This window comes from Triticum urartu, chromosome 3 (genome assembly GCF_003073215.2).
Source record: "Triticum urartu cultivar G1812 chromosome 3, Tu2.1, whole genome shotgun sequence".
Taxonomy (NCBI): domain Eukaryota; kingdom Viridiplantae; phylum Streptophyta; class Magnoliopsida; order Poales; family Poaceae; genus Triticum; species Triticum urartu.
The window spans coordinates 670,507,027-670,528,793 of NC_053024.1; the positions used below are offsets into that span (position 1 = coordinate 670,507,027).

The 21,767-nt window shown below is 44.4% G+C and overlaps 2 protein-coding genes across 2 annotated transcripts; both read left to right on the plus strand.

Annotated features, from left to right (window-relative positions):
* The first annotated feature begins 7,766 nt into the window (after positions 1–7,766).
* LOC125545818 (phosphatidylinositol transfer protein PDR16-like) lies at positions 7,767–14,448 on the plus strand. Its single transcript, XM_048709853.1, has 4 exons — positions 7,767–8,074; positions 13,474–13,741; positions 13,834–14,087; positions 14,179–14,448. The coding sequence occupies exons 1-4, from the start codon at positions 7,973–7,975 to the stop codon at positions 14,293–14,295; spliced, it is 741 nt and encodes a 246-aa protein (XP_048565810.1). The 5' UTR covers positions 7,767–7,972; the 3' UTR covers positions 14,296–14,448.
* A 2,370-nt stretch (positions 14,449–16,818) lies between these two features.
* LOC125545819 (phosphatidylinositol transfer protein 3-like) lies at positions 16,819–21,219 on the plus strand. The gene is made up of 3 exons (XM_048709854.1): positions 16,819–17,035; positions 20,304–20,571; positions 20,674–21,219. The coding sequence occupies exons 1-3, from the start codon at positions 16,940–16,942 to the stop codon at positions 21,042–21,044; spliced, it is 735 nt and encodes a 244-aa protein (XP_048565811.1). The 5' UTR covers positions 16,819–16,939; the 3' UTR covers positions 21,045–21,219.
* The last annotated feature ends 548 nt before the right edge of the window (positions 21,220–21,767 follow it).

The following is a 21,767-nucleotide window of genomic DNA, read 5'->3' on the forward strand; positions in this document are numbered from 1 at the left end:
TGGATCATCCAACATGATTGAGCTTGCCTTTCCCCCTCATGCTAGCCAAATTCTTTGCACCAAGTAGAGATACTACTTGTGCTTCCAAACACCCTTAAACCAGTTTTGCCATGAGAGTCCACCATACCTACCTATGGATTGAGTAAGATCCTCCAAGTAAGTTGTCATCGGTGCAAGCAATAAAAATTGCTCTCTAAATATGTATGACTTATTAGTGTGAGAGAAAATAAGCTTTATACGATCGTGTGATATGGAAGAAATAAAAGCGACGGACTGCATAATAAAGGTCCATATCACAAGTGGCAATATAAAGTGACGTTATTTCACATTAAGATTTTGTGCACCCAACCATAAAAGCGCATGACAACCTTTGCTTCCCTCTGCGAAGGGCCTATCTTTTACTTTTATCTCCTACCTTACATAAGAGTCTTGGTGTTCCTCACCCTTCCTTTTTACGTTTTATCTTTTGGCAAGAACAACATGTTGGAACGATCCTGGTATATATGGCTAATTGGATGTGAGTTTTCATGAACTATTATTGTTGACATTACCCTTGAGGTAAAACGTTTGGAGGCAAAACTATAAGCCCCTATCCTTCTCTGTGTCCGACTAAAACTCCATACCCATAAGTATTGCGTGAGTGTTGGCAATTGTGAAAGACTATATGATAGTTGAGTATGTGGACTTGCTGAAAAGCTCTTATATTGACTCTTTCCTATGTTATGATAAATTGCAATTGCTCCAATGACTGAGATTATAGTTTGTTAGTTTTCAATGAAGTTTATGATTCATACTTGAAATTGTGATTGAATTGTTACTCTAGCATAAGAGATCATATGACAAGAATTATATAAGTTGCTGTTCTAAGAATGATCATAATGCCCTCATGTCCGTATTTTATTTTTATCGACACCTCTATCTTTAAACATGTGGACATATATTTCGATTTCGGCTTTCGCTTGAGGACAAGCGAGGTCTAAGCTTGGGGGAGTTGATATGTCAATTTTGCATCATGCTTTTATATCGATATTTATTGCATTATGGGCTGTTATTACACATTATGTCACAATACTTATGCCTATTCTTTCTTATTTTACAAGGTTTACATAAAGAGGGAGAATGCTGGCAGTTGGGAATCTGGGCTGGAAAAGGAGAAAATATTAGAGACCTATTCTGCACAGCTCCAAAAGTCCTGAAACTTCACAGAAGTCATTTTCAAAATATATAAAAAATACTAAGCGCAAGAAGTTCTGGAGGGGGGCCACACCCTGCCCACGAGGGTGGGGGCGCGCCCTAACCCCCTGGGCGCGCCCCCTGCCTCGTGGGCCCCCTGGTGGCCCTCCGATGCCCATATTCTGCTATATGGAGTCTTTCGATGAGGAAAAAAATCATAAGCCAGCTTTCGGGACGAGACTCCGCCGCCACGAGGCGGAACCTTGGCGGAATCAATCTAGGGCCCCGGCGGAGCTGTTCTGCCGGGGAAACTTCCCTCCGGGAGGGGGAAATCATCGCCATCGTTATCACCAATGATCGTCAATCTCCATCAACATCTTCACCAGCACCATCTCCTCTCAAACCATAGCTCATCTCTTGTATCCAATTCTTGTCTCTAAGTCCGGGATTGGTACCTATAGGTTGCTAGTAGTGTTGATTACTCCTTGTAGTTGATGCTAGTTGGTTTATTTGGTGGAAGATCATATGTTCAGATCCTATATGCATATTAATACTCCACTGATTATGAACATGAATATGCCTTGTGAGTAGTTACGTTTGTTCTTGGGGACACGGGAGAAGTCTTGCTATTAGTAGTCATGTGAATTTGGTATTCGTTCGATATTTTGATGAGATGTATGTTGTCTCTCCTCTAGTGGTGTTATGTGAACGTCGATTACATGACATTTCATCACTATTTGGGCAATAGGAAGGCATTGTGAAGTAATAAGTAGATGATGGGTTGCTAGAGTGACAGAAGCTTAAACCCTAGTTTATGCGTTGCTTCGTAAGGGGCTGGTTTGGATCCATATGTTTCATGCTATGGTTAGGTTTACCTTAATACTTTTGTTGTAGTTGCGGATGCTTGCAATAGAGGTTAATCATAAGTGGGATGCTTGTCCAAGTAAGGGCAGTACCCAAGCACCGGTCCACCCACATACCAAATTATCAAAGTACCGAACGCGAATCATATGAACGTGATGAAAACTAGCTTGACGATAATTCCCATGTGTCCTCGGGAGCGCTTTTCTCTATATAAGAATTTGTCCAGGCTTGTCCTTTGCTACAAAAAGGATTGGGCCACCTTGCTGCACTTTATTTACTTTTGTTACTTGTTGCTCGTTACAAATTATCTTATCACAAAACTATCTATCACCTATAATTTCAGTGCTTGTAGAGAATACCTTGCTGAAAACCGTTTATCATTTCCTTCTGCTCCTCATTGGGTTCGACACTCTTACTTATCGAAAGGACTATGATAGGTCCCCTATACTTGTGGGTCATCAAGATAGCGAGAGAGAGAGAGAGAGAGATGGCAGCGCGGGTGGGAACGAGGAGGGAGAGATCGAAGGAGAGGGGGTCGGCCTAGGGTTTAGGTGGGCTTCTGGTGGCTGGCTGCTGCTTGGCCTGAGTGGCATGCGGCTACAGGAGGCCCAAGAGGCAAGGCTGGGCTCTCCTTCTCTTAACCTCTCTTCGCATAAGAAAAAAATAAATAAAAACAGCACATAGATAAGAAAGAAAAGAAAGGGAGGTTAGGGGAAGGAGTTGGACACGCGGATAAATTTCCCGGACTCACAAAAATGTGCTCGTTCCAATAAAATTGGAGTGGGCAAGATTGCAAGGTTTAAATTCAAACTCATCCGAATTTAATCAAACGGTTTGAACGAGGACTAGGGTTTTGAAGTGCCAAAAATGTTGAGAATTTAGGTGGAGCTCGGGAAAGTGACGAAAGAATTTACAGGAAAAGTTTGGGGACCAAACTTGAAGCGGAAAAAGGCATGTGATTATTTGCAAGTGTGTTTATGGGTGATTCTGAAAATTAACAGAATATTTATTATAGCTCCCTAAATATTGGGAGGATATGTTTTAAAGAGAATTTCACCATGTGAATTTTCCTCGATTTAAATAGATCAACGATCTATGCAATTTATTTAGTTGAGTTTTTTAAAAAGGGTGCAAGATGACATGATGCAAAGATGAATGCAACGAACCAAACAAATCACACGACGAATCTCGGAAAAACAAGGAAGGCATCTGGAGCACCGGTCTTGGGGCGTCACAGAAGATTCAATAAACAAGCCTATGGTGTTGCCAAGATTTCGTCAACACGGTGGCACGATCGTCTAGGACATGCTTATTTTTCTCTAGTTGAAAGATTGCTTAGGAAAAATAAGCTCCCGTTTGTTGGTGAGCGTCATGTTGAAACTATTTGTGATTCATGTGAACGAGCTAAGAGTCATCAGTTACCTTACCCTATATCTACTAGTGTCTCCACACAACCCTTGCAATTAATCTTTTTTGATGTTTGGGGTCCTGCCCCTAGTTCTGTGGGTAGACACACCTATTATGTGAGTTTTATCGATGACTACAACAAATTCTCTTGGATCTATCTTCTTAAAAAGAGATCAGATGTTTTCCAAGTCTTTAAAAATTTGCAAGCTCTTGTTGAACGCAAGTTTAATAGCAAAATTATTGATGTTCAATCCGACTGGGGGGGAGTACGAGAAACTAAACTCCTTCTTCCAAACTCTTGGCATCTCACACCATGTGTCATGCCCCCACGCTCACCAACAAAACAGTTCGGCTGAGCGCAAGCATCGCCACATTGTTGAGGTTGGACTTGCCCTCTTAGCAGGAGCTTCCATGCCGCTCAAGTTTTGGGATGAAGCGTTCCTCACTGTCGTGCATATTATCAATATGCTTCCTAGTCATGTCATTAACAATGAAACACCACTAGAACGCCTTCTCCACACCAAACCCAACTATAAGTCTCTCCGTGTGTTCGGATGTGCCTGTTGGCCTAATCTGCGTCCATACAATAATCGCAAACTTATGTTTTGCTCCACACAATGCATGTTCATTGGATATAGTGCCCAACACAAAGGAGTCAAACGCCTAGACGTCTCTACAGGCTGTGTCTATATATCTCGTGATGTTGTCTTTGACGAAACTAAGTTTCCTTTTGCTGATCTCCATCCAAACGCCGGTGCACTCCTTCGCAAAGAAATTCTCCTATTGCCTTCACATCTCACCGGTCTTGATCAAGGGGGAAACAATATTGATGATCAACTATTGACTAATCCTACTAATAGTGTGCATGAGCATTGTGATGATACAGGAGCAAACAATGAAGAAAATCACAAAAATGCAGCTCAGAATGATGAAAATGGTGCAAGGTTTGGGCCTCATTTTATGTGTCCCGAATCAGGAGGCAGATCCTCCCCGGGATCAGCTCCAGGGCAAAGAATCCGATCCTCCTCGGGATATGTTGCCGCAGACGGACCAGGCGGACCAGGCGCACGCGCCGCTGCCTCTGATCCCGCTGGCGACACGCGGTGTCCTCCCACTCGCCGTGATGCGGCCCCAGCCTCGTGCCAACCATCATCTGACATGTGGCAGCGTGCCGCTGGTGCAGGCGACACCCGATTCGGCGGCCAGCCTGTCTGCTACGGGAGGCGAGGCCCAATCGGCTCCACCGATGTGGGCCACAGTACAGGCACAGAATCTCGCGTCAATCCCCTGTGCACCCGACAGGCGCGGACTCCCGTGTGGATCCGCCTGCACGCCCAACAGGCGTGGACTCTGGATCAGATTCGCCATCATTGGAGAATGATGGGCCGGCCCACAGGTCGGGATCTTCTGTGGATCAGGCCAGTACAGAGGCGCGGCTATTGGACGCAGAAAATCCTCACGCGGCGGACGCAGAGAATCTCTCCTCGAGATCTGCTGCGGCTGATACTTCTGTGCTGCCTACGGGATCCTCTGTGGCCACAGAATTGCTCACTTCGTCACCTCGGCATACACGTCTACATAAAGGGGTAACGAAACCTGTCAATTACAAGCACATAACCAAGTATGGAATGATTTGCTCTACAGGTGAACCTACAATAGTTCAAGAGGCCCTTGGTGATGAAAAATGGAAGAAAGCCATGACTGAAGAGTACATAACACTTAAGAAAAATAACACATGGCACTTGGTTCCTCCACAGCAAGGTAAAAATTTAATTGACTGCAAGTGAGTATTTAGGATTAAAAGAAAATCCGATGGAACCATTGATCGGTACAAGGCTAGGCTGGTTGCAAAAGGCTTCAAACAGCAAAATGGTATAGACTATGAAGACACCTTTAGTCCAGTAGTAAAATTTGCTACTATTCGTCTTGTCTTGTCCATTGCTATTTCCAGGGGTTGAGTCTCAGACAACTTGATGTACAGAACGTGTTCCTCCATGGTGTTCTGGAAGAGGAGGTATATATGAAACAACCTCCTGGGTTTGAAAATAAAAGTGCTCCCACTCATGTCTGCAAACTTGATAAAGCATTGTATGGGTTGAAGCAAGCCCCAAGAGCCTGGTATTCCCGTCTCTGCCATAAAATGCAAGCACTCGGTTTTGTTCCTTCTAAATCTGACACCTCATTGTTCATTTACAACAAGTCCAACACATGCATGTTTGTTTTCATTTATGTTGATGATATCATTGTGACAAGCTCATCTAATGAAGCAATTCAAGGACTGTTGAGAGACTTGGGTGCAGAGTTTGCCTTGAAGGATCTTGGAGACTTGTATTTCTTTCTTGGAATTGAGGTGAAGAGACACAAGGATGGATTGCATCTCTCTCAGGAAAAGTATGCAATTGATCTAGTAAAAAAGGCTGGCTTGCAAGGTTGTAAACCCTCATCCACTCCTTTATCTAGCTCAGAAAAATTGTCTCTTACAGAAGGAACACTACTAAGTCAAGAGGACAGCACAAAATATAGGAGTATGGTAGGAGCTTTGCAGTATCTCACTCTTACTAGGCCTGGCATTTCTTTTGCTGTCAACAAAGTATGTCAATTCCTTCATGCACCCACTACTGTTCATTTGATTGCTGCTAAACGTATAGTAAGATATGTCAAGAACACTTTGGGTGTTGGCTTAAACTTCAATAGATCACCCTCTACTGTTGTCAGTGCCTTCTCTGACTCTGATTGGGCAGGATGTCTGGATGACAGAAGATCAACTGGTGGGTTTGCAGTTTTCTTTGGACCTAATTTGATATCATGGTGTGCACGAAAGCAGGCTACTGTCTCTAGGTCAAGCACAGAGGCAGAATACAAGGCATTAGCAAATGCCACAACAGAAATCATATGGGTCCAATCTATGTTAAAGGAGTTAGGTGTAAAAGTCCAACAAGCTTCTTGTTTATGGTGTGACAATCTTGGTGCAACCTATTTATCTGCAAACCCAGTCTTCCATGCCAGAACAAAGCATATTGAAATTGATTTCCATTTTTTGAGAGAAAGAGTTGCTCAGAAAGAACTTGATATTCGGTTTATACACTCCCAGGACCAACTGGCAGATGGATTCACCAAGGCGTTGCCTGTACGGAGTTTTGAAAACTTCAGATCTAATCTCAACTTAACTAAGTTGTAATTAAGGGAGGGTGTTAAACCAGGTGCATATATTCTGTCACGTATGGTTTAGGTAGAGGATATCTTGCGCATGAGATAAGTTCAGGAGGTAGTTTAGACTAGATCTTCTTGTTGTAACTAAACCTATCTCCTCCTCTTTCTTTCTCTCCAAGATGTATCCTCTCAACCAAATCATTTATGCGTTGTCAGGGTTATTGCGCCCCTGCTATATAACATGCAACACGACGCCCAAGCTAGGGTAAGACGTTTCTGCCAGTCGCACAGGCCGGACGAGAACGGTGTTTGTGCACTGTTACCTTTCTGAAGGCGTCGTTTTGGAGAACCTTCTTCGAAGTCTACGTGTCATCACCACTGGTCGTGCTCTTGCTGCTGCGGATTTCTATTTGCTTCGGCGGTGTCTTCATTTTACTTTGACTGTGTGTATCCTTGATGTTTGGACTTAATCTAAGCATTATGTTGTTGCAGAGCCTGGATGTATTTGGTACTATCTTGATATTAATATATCTCCTTTATTTATCAAAAAAGAAAAGAACAACAATCATTCATGAAGAGGCAACAAAAAGTGGGGTCGATCGACTTTGCGTCGCCATCTCACGGTGACCATTACCGGGGCAATTGAAAAGTATATAATTTTCATTTTTTTCAAAAATATTTACGCTTCTCTTTGTTTTTTTAATACGGTACAGACGCAAGCGCTCATATACACGTGTATACACTCATCCCTATGAACGCGCGCACACACACACTCTATCCCTATGAGCATCTCCGAAAGACTGAGCCAACATATCATCTTGGAATTTACGAAGCCACCGTAGGTACCTTGCCGTCGACGGAAACGTCTCCACCCACTAAATGCGCATCATCGAAAATTCTAAAATAAATTTAGAAAATAAATGTGAGCGACAGGACTTGAATCCTGATGGGCTGAGGATACCATAATCCCTCTAACTATCCAACCACAGGTTGGTCCGCACGCCAAATATTGTTGAGGAAGTCCTGGCGCCAAATATTATGGACAGGGAACGCCCTGGCCCTAAACAATGAATAGACCAGAGCCGTCGCCATTGCTGAGTGCTGACTACTGGAAGAGAAAAGAACGCAAGAAAACAAATTAAGCCCACGAGATAACAAGACGGAGAAATGAAGAATCCCTGCACTGCACACCTCTCGCTCCCAATATCCCACCGGTCTCCCTCCGATAACATCTATTCGCCTCCTTCCCTATCCCCCTGCTCTACTATTCGAGTTGAGATCTTTCTCCCCTCCGGCTACTCCTCCGCCCTCCAACCTTGCTCACTCACCTTGCCAGTAGGCTGCACCCCAGCCTGCCTCTCGTTGAAGAGGGAGATCGATGGCGAGCAGCGTGGAAGGAGGAGGGGACGCAGGGGAAGGGGAGTGGCTCAAGGTGGCCGAGCTGAAGGCCATGGCGGAGGCCCAGGACCCGCATGTCAAGGTACACACGCAGCCGATAGCTCTTTGACAGATGAATCGTCGATTAACTGTTAATTCTTCTTTGATTTCCCACAAAAAAAACTTCTTCTTTGATGCTCTGCTTTACGAGAGGATTTCTCTGCTGTCTTAGTTTACTGTCGATGATGCGCAATTAACCGTAGTTACTAAAGAAATGTGCAATTGATCTAGTGGTCTGGTTTGCTTTCCCCGCCCGGCCTCGTCGATCTGTTCCTCGTGACCGGTCAGTTTTCATGTTTCCACCGTCTAGGGTACAGCTACACTGCTATACTACAGAAGTAGTAGTATTAATTAGTTAGTTTAGAGCGGCAACTTGCCCCCCTTCTACAGCAACATATACTGCTGAAGGGACATCTATTAATGCTAATATGATACCAAATACACTTGGACTTTACCCATGACATGTACCGCTAAAATGTTGGTGTCGTAGTACTCTATTTCTAAATATAAATCTTTTTAAAGATTTTAATGTGGACTACATACGAAGCTAAATGATTAAATCTACACTCTAAAATATGCCTATATACATCTGCATATAATCTTCGTTAAAATCTCTAAAAAACTTATATTTAAAAACGGTGGAAATAATATAATTACTTTTTTGTAAGAATAGTAAAGAGAAGTCAACCGGTAGCTATAGCAACATAACTACTCGTTGAGATCTCTGGGATCATGGCATGGATAAATTAGACTAAGGCCATGTTTGGCAGGCGTCCACTCCCCGCTTTCCAACTCCCAGCTCCATCCAAAAACGAAGCGCACGGAGCGGCACTTTTGCAGCTCTGAAAAAGTGGCCTACAAGCCGCTCCGCTCCGCGTTGGGAGAGGCATGGAGTCAGCGTTCGGTGCCACTCCGCAGCTCCTCCCGCACCTCCAGGAGCTGAGCTGTGGAGCGGAGGCCTGCCGAACAGGCACTAAGCTAGCTGATGGGTTAACAAACTGATCAATATCGTTGACTAATCATATACTACTGGTAAAAGAAGATATGAGCAGGCTGTATACCTGGCCATACCTCGGGCCGGGCCGGGCCTCGCCAAGCCCGGCGCAAAAAACCTAGGCCCGGGCCCGGCCCGGCCCGGCCACCGGGCCTGTTTTTTGGGCCCAAGCCCGGCCCGAACATATAAAAGCTCGCCGGGCTCCGGGCCAGCCTGGCCCGACTTTCAGAAAAGTGCAAAAATGACGGGCCCGGCCATCGGGCTCAAAATCTAGGCCCGAGCCCGGCCCGGGAGCAGCGTCGGGCCAGGCCGGGTCGGGCTTTTTCGAGCCGGGTCGGGCTTCCCATGGCCAGGTATAGCAGGCTGTGTACCACCTCACATCTACCAGGCCACCTGAAGCATGGCCCTTATAGTTTTCCATCAGAGATAATTGCATCTATAGTCCTCGTAGTTGTTGGCGACGTCCAACTTAGTCCTGCAACTTGCGTATTGCTTTAATACGGTCTCGATGCATGAAAATACGTGGTCAATATGATCCCTGAGATTGAAACAACAGTCCTAGCTCTACACATTGCATACGTATGTCGTATTTACGTAGGAGACATGTGGGCCAAGAAAAAAAAGCAACCCACCAGAACAAAACGTGGGCCATGACGTCTGTCAGTGGGCCAAGAAATAAGAGGGAAAAAGGGGCAGCCCCTGGGATTCGAACACGCACACCGTAGCACATACTTGCGCGAGCAAGCCACCGTAACAAGCACATGATATTGTACGTAACGGGATGCAAAATTTATTAGTATGTGCGTTCTTGTCTTTTAGAAAAAATTGTGAATTTATAGAATGTTTATGAGTTTTTTTAATGCGTTCATCGATTCAAAAAATGTTCTAGCTAAAAAAAATAAAGGTTCGTATCTAAAAGGAATGTCCATGATTTTGTAAAAATATATTTGAAACAATGTACGGGAATTTTTAAAAATTCCAAAAAAGGTCCGTCGCAAACAAAAACTGTTTCAGAATACGAAAATTTGTTCCAAAATTTCAAGAAATGTTCGCCTATGCATAAAAACTTGTTGACGAGTTCTAAAACAATGTACGCAATTTCAAAAAATGCTCGTGAATTCAAAACATAGTCACAAATTTTTAACAAAAATCATCATTTTAAAAATATTCGCATTTTCAGTAAACAAATGGATTTTTACTACCTAAAAAATTCCATAATTGTATGTATATGCACAACATTTTCAAAATTGTATAGTAGCACAATATCACTGTGCAATATTTCATCAATATATGTGCTTGTATGTGACAGATACAAAAAAGATGAATACATGAAAAAGGACTTCTTGAAAAAATATTCATCAAAAACACTAACATTATTTTAAATTCTGGATCATTTTTTAGAAAAGGGGGAATTTTTTTGTATTGCTGTAGAAAATTTAAAATTCAGAAGAAGAATTTATAACCGGGAACAATTTGAAAATCCGAAAATTAAAAAATGCAAATGAAAACATTTTTCAAAACTTCTAATAGTTTTTTTATACTGTGACCAAAATTTGAAACTTCAAACTATTTTCGTAAAATCTGATTCGTTAAAAAAATTCTGAACTAGTTTTGAAAGCGTTAACAAATGTTGAATACTTTAAACATTATTTTACAATTTATACTAAACAGAAAAGGAGGAAAAGAAAAAATAAAAAGAAAAGAAACTATGGTTTAAAACCATGCGCAAAAAAATACTACTGTTTTCGCAAAAATAAAAATACTACTGCCAGCTTAATTCGCTAGCACACGCGTTTTCAAAAAATGTGTCTGGGCCTGCTATAGCGGAATGGACAATGATGTTTATATATAAAGCAGTTCATCATGATTTTGTCCCTACAATGCCCTTAGTGTGGTGACTTCCGCGCGCAATTTTTTGCTGGGGGTCGCGGGTTCGAAACTTGGCTGCATGCATTCTTCAAATTCTGTTCGCACTTTTTATATTCCTGTACATTGTTTTGAATATTTTTTATAAAATTGTGGACATATTTTGTAGAAACGAACCATTATTTTTAATCTTGAACATTTTTTTAGTCGACGAACGTTTAAAGAAAACTCATGAACATTTTATAAATTCACGATTTTTTTAAAAGCCAAGAACGCACATACTAATGCAGTACGCATCACGTCATATAATAGATTACGCGCTTGTCCCGGTGGCTTGCTCGCGCAGATATGTGCCACGGTGTGCAGGTTAGAATACCAGAGCCCGCGCTATTTTTCCCTTTTTCCCGCTTTTTTCACTGTCCACTGTCATATGGGCCATATACAGACGTCACGGCCCACGTTTTGTTCAGGCGGCTTGCGTTTTTTTTTCTCAGCTCACGTGTTACCTACGCAAATACGATATACGTATGCAACGTGTACAGTCAGGACTGTTGTTTCAACCTTAGAGGCCGTATTGACCACGTATTTTCATGTACCGAGACCGTATTGAAGCAATACGCAAGTTTCAGGACCAAGTTGGACGTCGCCAGCGACTACAAGGACTATAGATGCAATTATCTTTTTTCCATCACAACGGAATATGCTCGATCACGAAAAAAAAGGGTAAACAAGCTTTCTTCGATTGACCAAGTGAACACGGTTGATCTAGCTAAAATAAACCATGATGCATTAGCTGGGGCTGAGCAGCTGAGATGCTTCGAGGATTTGTGCATTAATCGATCGATGTAGGTGTCAAAAGTGTCCAAACGAGCAAGATTGTAAATTAAATACTCCCTCCGTCCCATAATATAAGAACGTTTTTTGCACTATATTAGTGTCAAAAACGTTTTTATATTATGAGACAGAGGGAGTATCTTACAATATCATGGAAGGCCGACCTGAGATTTATGAGGACCAGAAGTACTTTACGCAGTACTTGCGGCACTGAAACTTCTCGGTTGATTGGGAATTTGTTTTTCCAAGTCAATGATTTTAACCTTTTGAATCTATATCCAACATCAGTCTCGAGCAAAATTACCACATTTTCCAAATTGCATGCATTTTTAGTTTGAGAGGAATCCATACTACAACACTTGACTCTTTCATTTGTCCAAGATTCAACCCTAACTATCAAAATTGGCTGGGAATCAACCCTCCCCTCTACTCAATCCGGTTTTCATTGAGTAGGAATTGTTTTGACCTGTTGACCGGCCACCTCCCCTTGAATTAAATTTTGACAAAAAAAAGAATGTGTCCAGATTTTTATTAAACAGATTCTGTAAAAATCAGCACAAATATAGTGATCATTCTAGGAACTGTTCATAATTTTTCAAACATATTTAAAAATATAATTAAATTACATTTTCAGCAATTGTTTGGTTACATTTTGACAAAAAATTACAAGTGTCCAGCAAAAATTAAATCTATTTTCTAAAATCAACACTAATATAGTGAGCATTTTGGGAAGTTTCACCTATTTTTCCAAACAGAATTTATAATACACTTAAATTATATTTTCAGCCCCTTTCCGGTCAAATTTTGACCCAAAAACTGTCCAAAAAGAATTGAAAAAATGTCGCGAAATCACCATTCATATAGTGATCATTCTGGAAAAATTTCACACTTCTCTTATATATCTACACATATTTAAAAATACACTTAAATTGCATTTTAAGCCCCTTTTGGGTAAAAGTTTGACCAAAAAATGAAAGTCTCAATACAAAATTGAAAATATTATAAAATCAACACTAATATAGTGACCATTCTGGAAAGTTTCAAACATTTTTGCTGAACAGAATTAAGAATTCCCATAAAATTTGACCAAAAAAGAAACTGAAAATGTAATGTAAGTGTTTTTTCAGAACTGTAAGAAACTTTCCCAGAATGATCACTACATTACTGTAAATTTTTGACCAAAATTATACTAGTGTGTAGATTTCTTTTTAAAAATACTGTAAACCCAACACTAATATATTGATCATTCTGAGAAGTTCTTCGAATATTTTTGCCTAACAGAATTAAGAATGCCCTCAAAATTTGAACAAAAAAGGGAGCGGAAATGTATTTTGAAATCTGTTTGGGACAATGTGTGAAACTTCCCCAGAATGATCATAAAATTAGTATTGATTTTACAGGATTTTTCAAAAAAAATTGGACTCTTTCATTCTTTTTTTGGTCTAAAAAATGGGCTGAAAATGTAAATTTAGTGGGTTTGCTTATGTAGCTGCTGCCTGGGATGCCAGCTGGTCGGTCAATCGGCCCAAATCAGGGCTACTTAGAGAAAATCAGTTTGAGGAAAGGTGACGGTTGATTCATAGCTACTTTTGACAGTTCAGGGTTGAATCTTAGACGAATGGAAGAGTTAAAGATTGCAATATAAACTGGCTTCTTTAGTTTCAGAAAACGGTCTGCTAATGTAGGCCTGACAGCTGCTTTAGAATGGCAAACCCGTGGAAGCAAGTAATTCTGGTGCTGAACTGCAGGAGGTGGACAACATGACGCTGCGGAGGTTCCTGCGCGCGCGCGACCACGACGTGGGCAAGGCCTCGGCGATGCTGCTCAAGTTCGTGGCGTGGAGGCGGGAGGCCGTGCCGGGCGGCGTCGGCGGCGTGATGCCGGCCGATCTGGTGCGGACGGAGCTGTCGCAGGACAAGGCCCGCATGGGCGGCGTCGACCGCGCCGGCCGCCCCGTCCTGCTCGTCTTCCCCGCCAGGCACTTGTCCGCCGACCGCGACATGGCGGAGCACAAGCGTGCGTGCACGCACATGCTGCAGATGATCCCAAGCTATCTGCCAATGCAATGAAACTTGATCATATCATGCATTTTCGACTCTTTTTTGCAGGACTTGTCGTGTACCTGCTGGACAGGATCAGTGCCAGGATCCCGCGGGGGCAGGACAAGTTCATGTGCATCGTGGACCTCAAGGGGTGGGGGTACCCCAACTCCGACGTGCGCGCCTACATCGCCGCCATCGAGATCATGCAGGGCTACTACCCGGAGCGGCTGGGCAAGGCGCTCATGGTCCACGTGCCCTACATCTTCATGAAGGCCTGGAAGATGGTCTACCCCTTCATCGACACCAACACCAGGGACAAGGTGCGTGTATCCATGTTCAAACAATTACTAGTAGTAAAAATGCCAACGTTGCTCTGCTTCTGCTTGCTTAACTGTTTGCGCGCGCATGCAGTTCGTGTTCGTGGACGACAAGAACTTGGAGGAGACTCTGCGGCGGGAGATGGACGAGAGCCAGGTGCCGGAGATGTACGGCGGGAAGCTGCCCACTGTCCCCCTCACCGACGATTAGCTAGCTACAACGTACGATCGATCCATGTACCTAGTACCGAGACAAACAATGGTCTCCTGTAGATGTAATTGGGGGAGAGATACGCTACTAGCTCGCACCGTCACTGTCTGTTTTGTAGGATAATTTCTCATCAAATCCGTTTTTTAGAAAGAAGGCTCGAGACAAAGCGCTTTCAAATTAATGAAGTCATCCCTGACCGGTCAGGGAGTAAATTGCAGGAAACCACCACATTCATGGACCCTAAATCAAAAACCACCAGTTTACGTGTTTTTTTAGAAACCCATAAGTATTGTGCTGACAGTTTGGCAAAAACACTGAACGATCGATTAGCACCTGTTGACGTCAAATCTGACCGGTGGGTCCCATCGATGGTGCCATGTAGGCAACATTTGGTTCATGAATTGTGAGGCTAAGGAACCCAAGGCATTACCAGATGAAATTGACCAAACCAATCAAAAATATAGTTCTCATTGTATGACAGAACATGACGTCATGGATGTGGCCTACTTCCATGGCGGTCGAAAATTCATCATTGATGGTGCTGAAATTGTCATAGAAGTGCCCACACATGGCCCGCTTAACTTATATGACAGAGTTGGTTACAGTTCTATGTCCGTTTTTTAGGTTCCGTCATAGATTGTGTCAACCTCTCCTGGAAGTACACATACAGTAATGCTATACCGAGGGACAGTTACAGGGTTTTACGGGGTGAGTTTCAGGTGGCAAATCGTGATTGGATTAAGGGGAGTGAGGGGCCCCACCCACCTGAAAATCGAGGGGGGGGGGCAATGTTTAGTTGGTTAGGAAGGAGCCCATAGGAGCATGTAAAACCCCATACATCTAGCATTTTTGGTGCACATATACATGCCTATTTTTTTCTCGTCAAGTCATTTCGTCATAGATATCACTATATGTTGTAGTGATGATTGATGAAATTCACTGAAAAGCAATTAGTCTCTCCTAAATAAAAATAAAAATATGCCGTGCACCTCATTGATAACAACGAGACAATATTACTATTTAGAACAAAATGAAAATCATGCAAGAAGTTCAAAATACGGAAGGACACTATTAAAGAGTTATTTGTGGTTTGTCCTCACTCCTTTAATAGTACTTCAAAATTTATCCAAGTTTCGCAACAATTATGTTATGTTCAAATTGCTACACTACACAAATAATAGATTACTACACTACATAAATAGCTAGTTAATGCATAATAGTATTGTTAGTGTGAACATATCAACATGGACTTGAGTGCACTCAAACAAAGAAACCATATGCAGATAAGAAATATGCTTGTCTTTTATTTCCAAATTAAAACTAGTACAGGTCCGGTTTGCACACGGTAGTGCATGACACTTTATTTGTCGCCACTACATCAATCGAACCATCAACTGATCAACGGCGAACAATCTATCTAGTATTACAGCTCTAGTCAGTTACCAACAATGCCACCAAATGAGTCGGTGATGGTGGAGCGATATTGTGAGACATACGCACCGCACACCGCCGGTAGTGTTTGCAAGACAAACATCCTTATTGCCTCAAATGGAGGTTGGATGGAGCCCTGGCCCGACGGGTATTGTTGTTGAGGTAGCTTGAAGGTGCCCACACCCCACGAGTATTGTTGTTGTTATTGTTGATGATGATGATGCAAAATAATGGCATGAACGACAGTATTGATGGCCAGGCATCATGACTGCTCAGGGAGCTGCATGAACTGCTCACAACACTCTTTCCGCATCACCGCGCAAACATTTTCCTGCAACCCATCCCCCCCCCCCCCCCCCCCCCCCCCCCCCCCCCCCCGCACGCCCTTGCATATTTACTAAAGGATATTTTTAGAGGTTAGAAGTCGATGAGGGGAGTGCATGATGAGGCGTTTACGTTCGCGTCACACCAGATGTGATGGAAGTCGGCGTAGTCGGTGATGTTGTACAACGTTTACGTCCTTGTCACACCGCTAATATGTTTGAAGATGTTTCACAAAGTTTAGTGAGTATATGTTGTCTATCTCATGTTATGTACATCTACAATCTACGGAACGTATTAGTGCTTATATTTACACATTGTGTAACTAAATATCGAATAGTTGCAGTTCTCGGTACACAATGTGAAGCACTCTCCCCGTAAAGAAATATAAGAGCATTTAGATCAACACGGAAGAAGTAATAAAGTAATGCGGTGTGACCGGGCTTCCACGAAGTGCTACCTGCCATGAACAATGTGGGGTAAATAATTTCAAAAAAATTAATTTAGCATTTTGATCACTACTTTACAGAGGGAATAATATTAACTATGTTGGAACGAGACGAAAGTTCTTCGGAAACAAGACCAATAGCAGCCGGCTTACGAGAAGTCAAACTTGCATCCGTGCTACAAAAATCTCCACGAGAATGGAACGCAGGAAAACAAATGCACCCGACGCCACGACAAGCAGAGGAACGGAGAATCACTGCATACTCTCCTCTGGCTTATATTCCACCGGTCAAACACGTGTGCATACTAGTAGTAGCTTGCCACTCCCTTTCTATCCTGCATTTCTCCTCCTGCACAGCCAGTGACGAGACAGGCACAGACTCCCCGCTATACGAGTGCTCACGGTGCCAGTTAGAAGGACAGGAGCCGGGAGGAGAGGAGACCGATGGCGAGCAGCGTGGGGGGAGATGCCGGGGAAGGGGAGTGGCTCAAGGTCGCCGAGCTGAGGGCCATGGCGGGAGCCCAGGACCCGCATGTCAAGGTACGCTCCTTCCTTCATCTTCGTCGCTGTCGTACGTCCTCCTTTCGAGAGATGGACTGTGGATGCGTATGCACGCTCGACGGTTTGTCACCGGCGATCGATATGCAACTAACCAGAAATCCCCGGCCGCTTTGCATGCTTAAGCTGTGTTCGGCAATGCTCCGCTCCTTTCTCAGGAGCAGAGCAGGTGAAGCACCCATTTGGCCGCTCATCAAAATTTCACTGTATGCCGCTCTGCTTCGCTCAGGAGTTACGGAGAGGAGAGATTCCGAACGGCCTCTTAATTTTAGTAGGTTGCGAGCAGAACGCAAACAACCGATTTTCTTTTTTTGATACCGAGACGAAAGTATCGGTAGCATATATGAGTACGTTATACGGCTGGTAACCTGTCACTTTCATTGGTCAATAAGGTATACGGAGGAACTCCCTGCCCTGCTTGAACTACCTCGTGATCATGCAAAAATTCTGCCTGGGTTTGGGTGGCGTCCGCTTGATGATGGAATTATCAAAATCGATACACACGATGCCATCTTTTCTGATCTGTGGAAGGGAGGGGTGGACCGTGGACGGCGTTGCTCGTTCTGCTTCGTCGTTTATTGCTGCATGGAGCAAGCCTTACGAGGATGTTACCGACCCGCTAATCATAGAGACCTTATCCTTCTGTGATGGCGTTCGTCTAGCAAGCATCCACGGTTTTAGTCATGTGACCGTGGAGTCAGATTGCCTGGAGCTAGTTAATCTCTGGCACACTAGGTGACTGTCACGCTCGATGTAGCGTCTCTTTTAGATGAAATAGGAGAGCGTATACCTCAGTCTATTTCTTTTTTCCTTTCAGCATGTAATTTGTACTGCTAACCTCCCGGCTTACCTCTGTGCGAAGTTTGCTTGCACTCCAGATGTGTCCGAGAATTGGCTACATGTTACACCCAGTTTTCTGAACAGTAGCCTCACGGCTGACTGTCCCAGGGCTGTTTTTGTTGAATAAAGCTCTTCAAGTTTGCCCGCAAAAAAATAAGGTATACAGAGCATCTCGGTAGCAGTTCGTTGTATGAACAGATCATGGGGGATTCATCTTAACAAATTGATCCTTAACTGAACAACCAGATGCTCCAGAAAAAGTGATGGGAACAGGCGTATCGTACTCGTAGCTCAACTTTAGCTAGCAGAGCCATGTGGCCACGTGAAGCAAGGGCGCCGCGCCGACCCTACTGTTTTTCGAGTAAATAGGCAAAAACTATCACAGTTGAGACAACTTTTTTTCCCAGAACTACCACTTCCAATTTTTTTTGCCAAAACTTACCAATTTTGTGTTGTTTTTTTCTTCTAAAAACTATCGTATTTTGTTGATGGCCGATTGACCTCAAACTATCGTATTTTGTCAGCTCAATGGTGGTTATGACATATATGGCCCACCCTTTAGGACCGACGTAGCACAAAGCCACAAAGTCAACCCCATTGAGCTGCATTGTAATGTTGACCGTTATGACATGTGGGACCCACACGCTATTTTCAAGGAGGGGGGTGGAGGGGGGCGCTCGCGCGCACGCACTAGGCGAAGCACTTTCAGTTTGTGCGTTCGGTTAACCAACCGCTCGCACGGATGCAGGAGGCGAGGCTAGGTTTAGCAATAATCCTACATCTACGTATCCACTACGTAACCTTACGTAATCTTCCTAATATAATTCTCTCTTCCCCCCTTGATTTTTGCGGGATGGGGCCGTGCCATTTTCTCTTCCAATCAGAGCATGCCAAACCAACTCTTACGTAGCTTTACGATGAATCTCTACCCCGGCTGCCTCCAGCCCCGAACACGTGGCGCGTGCTCTGCCTCGCAGGGTGGCCGTCCCTCGTGGGCCAGCACGGGTTCCTCTTCGCGGTGCCACTGCGTCGACTCTTCGCGGACGCTTCCCCTTTCCCGGGCCCGGATGTCAGGGAGCTTGGCGCCGAGGGCATCCCTGCGAAGAGCGTCTCCATGGTGGACGTGTATTACAGGCCTCGTGTTGTCCCATGTGGTGGAGATGACCGTGTCACTGCCATGGTTCCTTAGCTCACAGCTCTGCGTCGAGGTCATGGATTACAAGAAGCTGGCGCCGGTGGCGGTTGCGTTCTCTTCGGCGGAGGTCGAGCTGAGCTGGTTGGTCGTCAACCCCGCCCGCGGCCAAGCGATGAAGGTGTCTAGCAGGCATGCAGTCGCCTTGGCCCGGCAATGGTACGCCGGTGAGATGTTGGTGCGGTTCGCGATGGTGCTGGGCAGCTGCAACTTCAAGATCACCGTGACTTGATCCGAAGAGGCCAGACACGTCAGCAAGGTCAGCCTCGCAGTGGAGAATGCCCACGGCGCTGTCGTCTACAAGCTGCCCGAGGAAATTTCCCATAGATAAAATGTTTCGAGAGAGAAAATGGTTGATGCCGACATGGGTCCCACCTATAATAGTGGCTGAATAACGGTCAAAGTTAACGGAGTTGACATTTTATGCCGTGTTAGCCCTGACAAGTGGGGCCAGCATGTCATAAACGATTCTAAGATGCCCAAACCCGTACCCAACTCGAAGGAGTATGTTTTAGCAAAAAGTTAGCGCAAAATTGGTAGGCTTTGACAAAAAAAATGTAAAGAGATAGTTCTAGGGAAGGTTGCCCCAATCGTGATAGTATCACTCACGATAACTATCCAAGTAAGCATACAGCGGATCGAATAAGCTCGAATCACCGAGACACGTGGCGCAGAGTAATACTACATCTACAAAGGTTTACTTAAAAAAATTACATATAAACTGATGTGGATGATTGTGATTGGTAATAGAGAGGGGTGAGGGTTCACCCCACTTAAATTTAGGGGATAGAGACTCTTATAGGGTGTTTGTTTCCAGGGATTTATTGGCCTAGGGACTTAAAAAAAGTCCCTATGAATCCCATCTAAACCAAACAGGAGGGACTTATAGGGACTTAAAGTGGGCATTTAGGACTTATGAAATAAGACTTTCAAGAAGGGACTTATAGAGACTTATAATTGTAATATGATCTTATAGAGACTTATAAGTCCCAGGAACCAAACAGGTAGAGATTTTTTAGGGATGTGGGACTTATAAGTTGGGACTAAAAAAAGTCCTACAACTTATGAATCAAACATGGCCTTAGTTTGAAAGGTTAGTAAACCTTTGTAGATTCTTTGGAGGTCAATGCTCGCAGCTAGAAGAACTCAGTACAGTATTAACTTAGTTAATTCCATTCAGTATTTTACCTGATCGAATATACTGACGCGTACGTGCAGGAGGTGGACAACCTGACGCTCCGGAGGTTCCTGCGCGCGCGTGGCCACGACGTGGGCAAGGCCTCGGCGATGCTGCTCAAGTTCATGGCGTGGAGGCGGGAGGCCGTGCCGGGGGGCGTCGGCGCCGTCATGCCGGCGGAGCTGGTGCGGGCGGAGCCGTCGCGCGAGTTGGCCTCCATGGGCGGGGTCGACCGCGCAGGCCGCCCCGTCCTGCTCGCCTTCCCGGCCAAGCACTTCTCCGCCAACCGGGACATGGCCGGCTTCAAGCGTACGCACATCGACCCCGCCTTCACCCCCATGGCCTCCGATCTTCGCTTGCTAACGATCGACGATGGAGCTTGATGAGCTTGGTTACCTTCATCCGGTGCAGGGCTCGTTGTGTACCTGCTGGACAGTGTCTGCTCGAGGATCCCACGGGGGCAGGACAAGTTCATCGTCGTGGTGGACCTCAAGGGGTGGGGGTACGCCAACTGCGACGTGCGCGCGTACGTGGCGGCCATCGAGATCATGCAGAGCTACTACCCGGAGCGGCTGGGCAAGGCGCTCATGGTCCACGTGCCCTACATCTTCATGAAGGCCTGGAAGATGGTGTACCCCTTCATCGACACCAACACCAGGGACAAGTTCGTGTTCGTGGACAACAAGAGCCTGGAGGGGGCGCTGCGGCGGGAGATGGACGAGAGCCAGGTGCCGGAGATGTACGGCGGGAAGCTGCCCGTTGCCCCCCTCACCGACGACTAGGTAGCACCGAAACAAACAGGACAGGGTCTCTTGTATGTTAGATGTAATTGGGGGAGAGAGCTCGCACTGTTACCGTCTTTATGGTAAGGTATTTTCTGACAGAAAGCATTCCTTTCAGCGGTGCGATATGGTAAGGGATTAATGGCATTTTAAACACGACAGAATTTGGACCCGAGTCTTGTTGATAGGATATTCGTAGTACTACCTCCGTTTCAGTTTACAAGTCCTGCGCGTATATCTAAATTACCAATTTTATTACCTTAATATAAATTATATAACATAAAAATTATACGGTTTGAAAATAGAACATCTGAAGTTTATATTGTTATATTTTTTATAATATATGACTTGTATTAGGTTGGTCAAATTGACGACCTAGAGGCACGCGCATGCCCTGTAAACTAAGAGAGAGGTAGTATTATTTAAGAAAACATTCAATTTACCCCATTACTTGAGGACACTGGACTTAAATGTGAGAGTGAAATGCGTCATTAATCCATTAACTTAGAGAAATGTTATATACTAGCTGACGTCAGTTTTTTTGACGATTCTCAATGAAGAACTTGCTCGCTGTCGGATGGCCAACACGAATCCCAAAGCGATGGAGCGCGTCATGTCAGCCGACACCATCTTTTGCCCGATGCGAGTTCTCGTGCGAACGACCTCTTTAGTACGACCTTGTCCTCTTAGCCACCATACACCGCAGCTCCACTCCCCATTTCT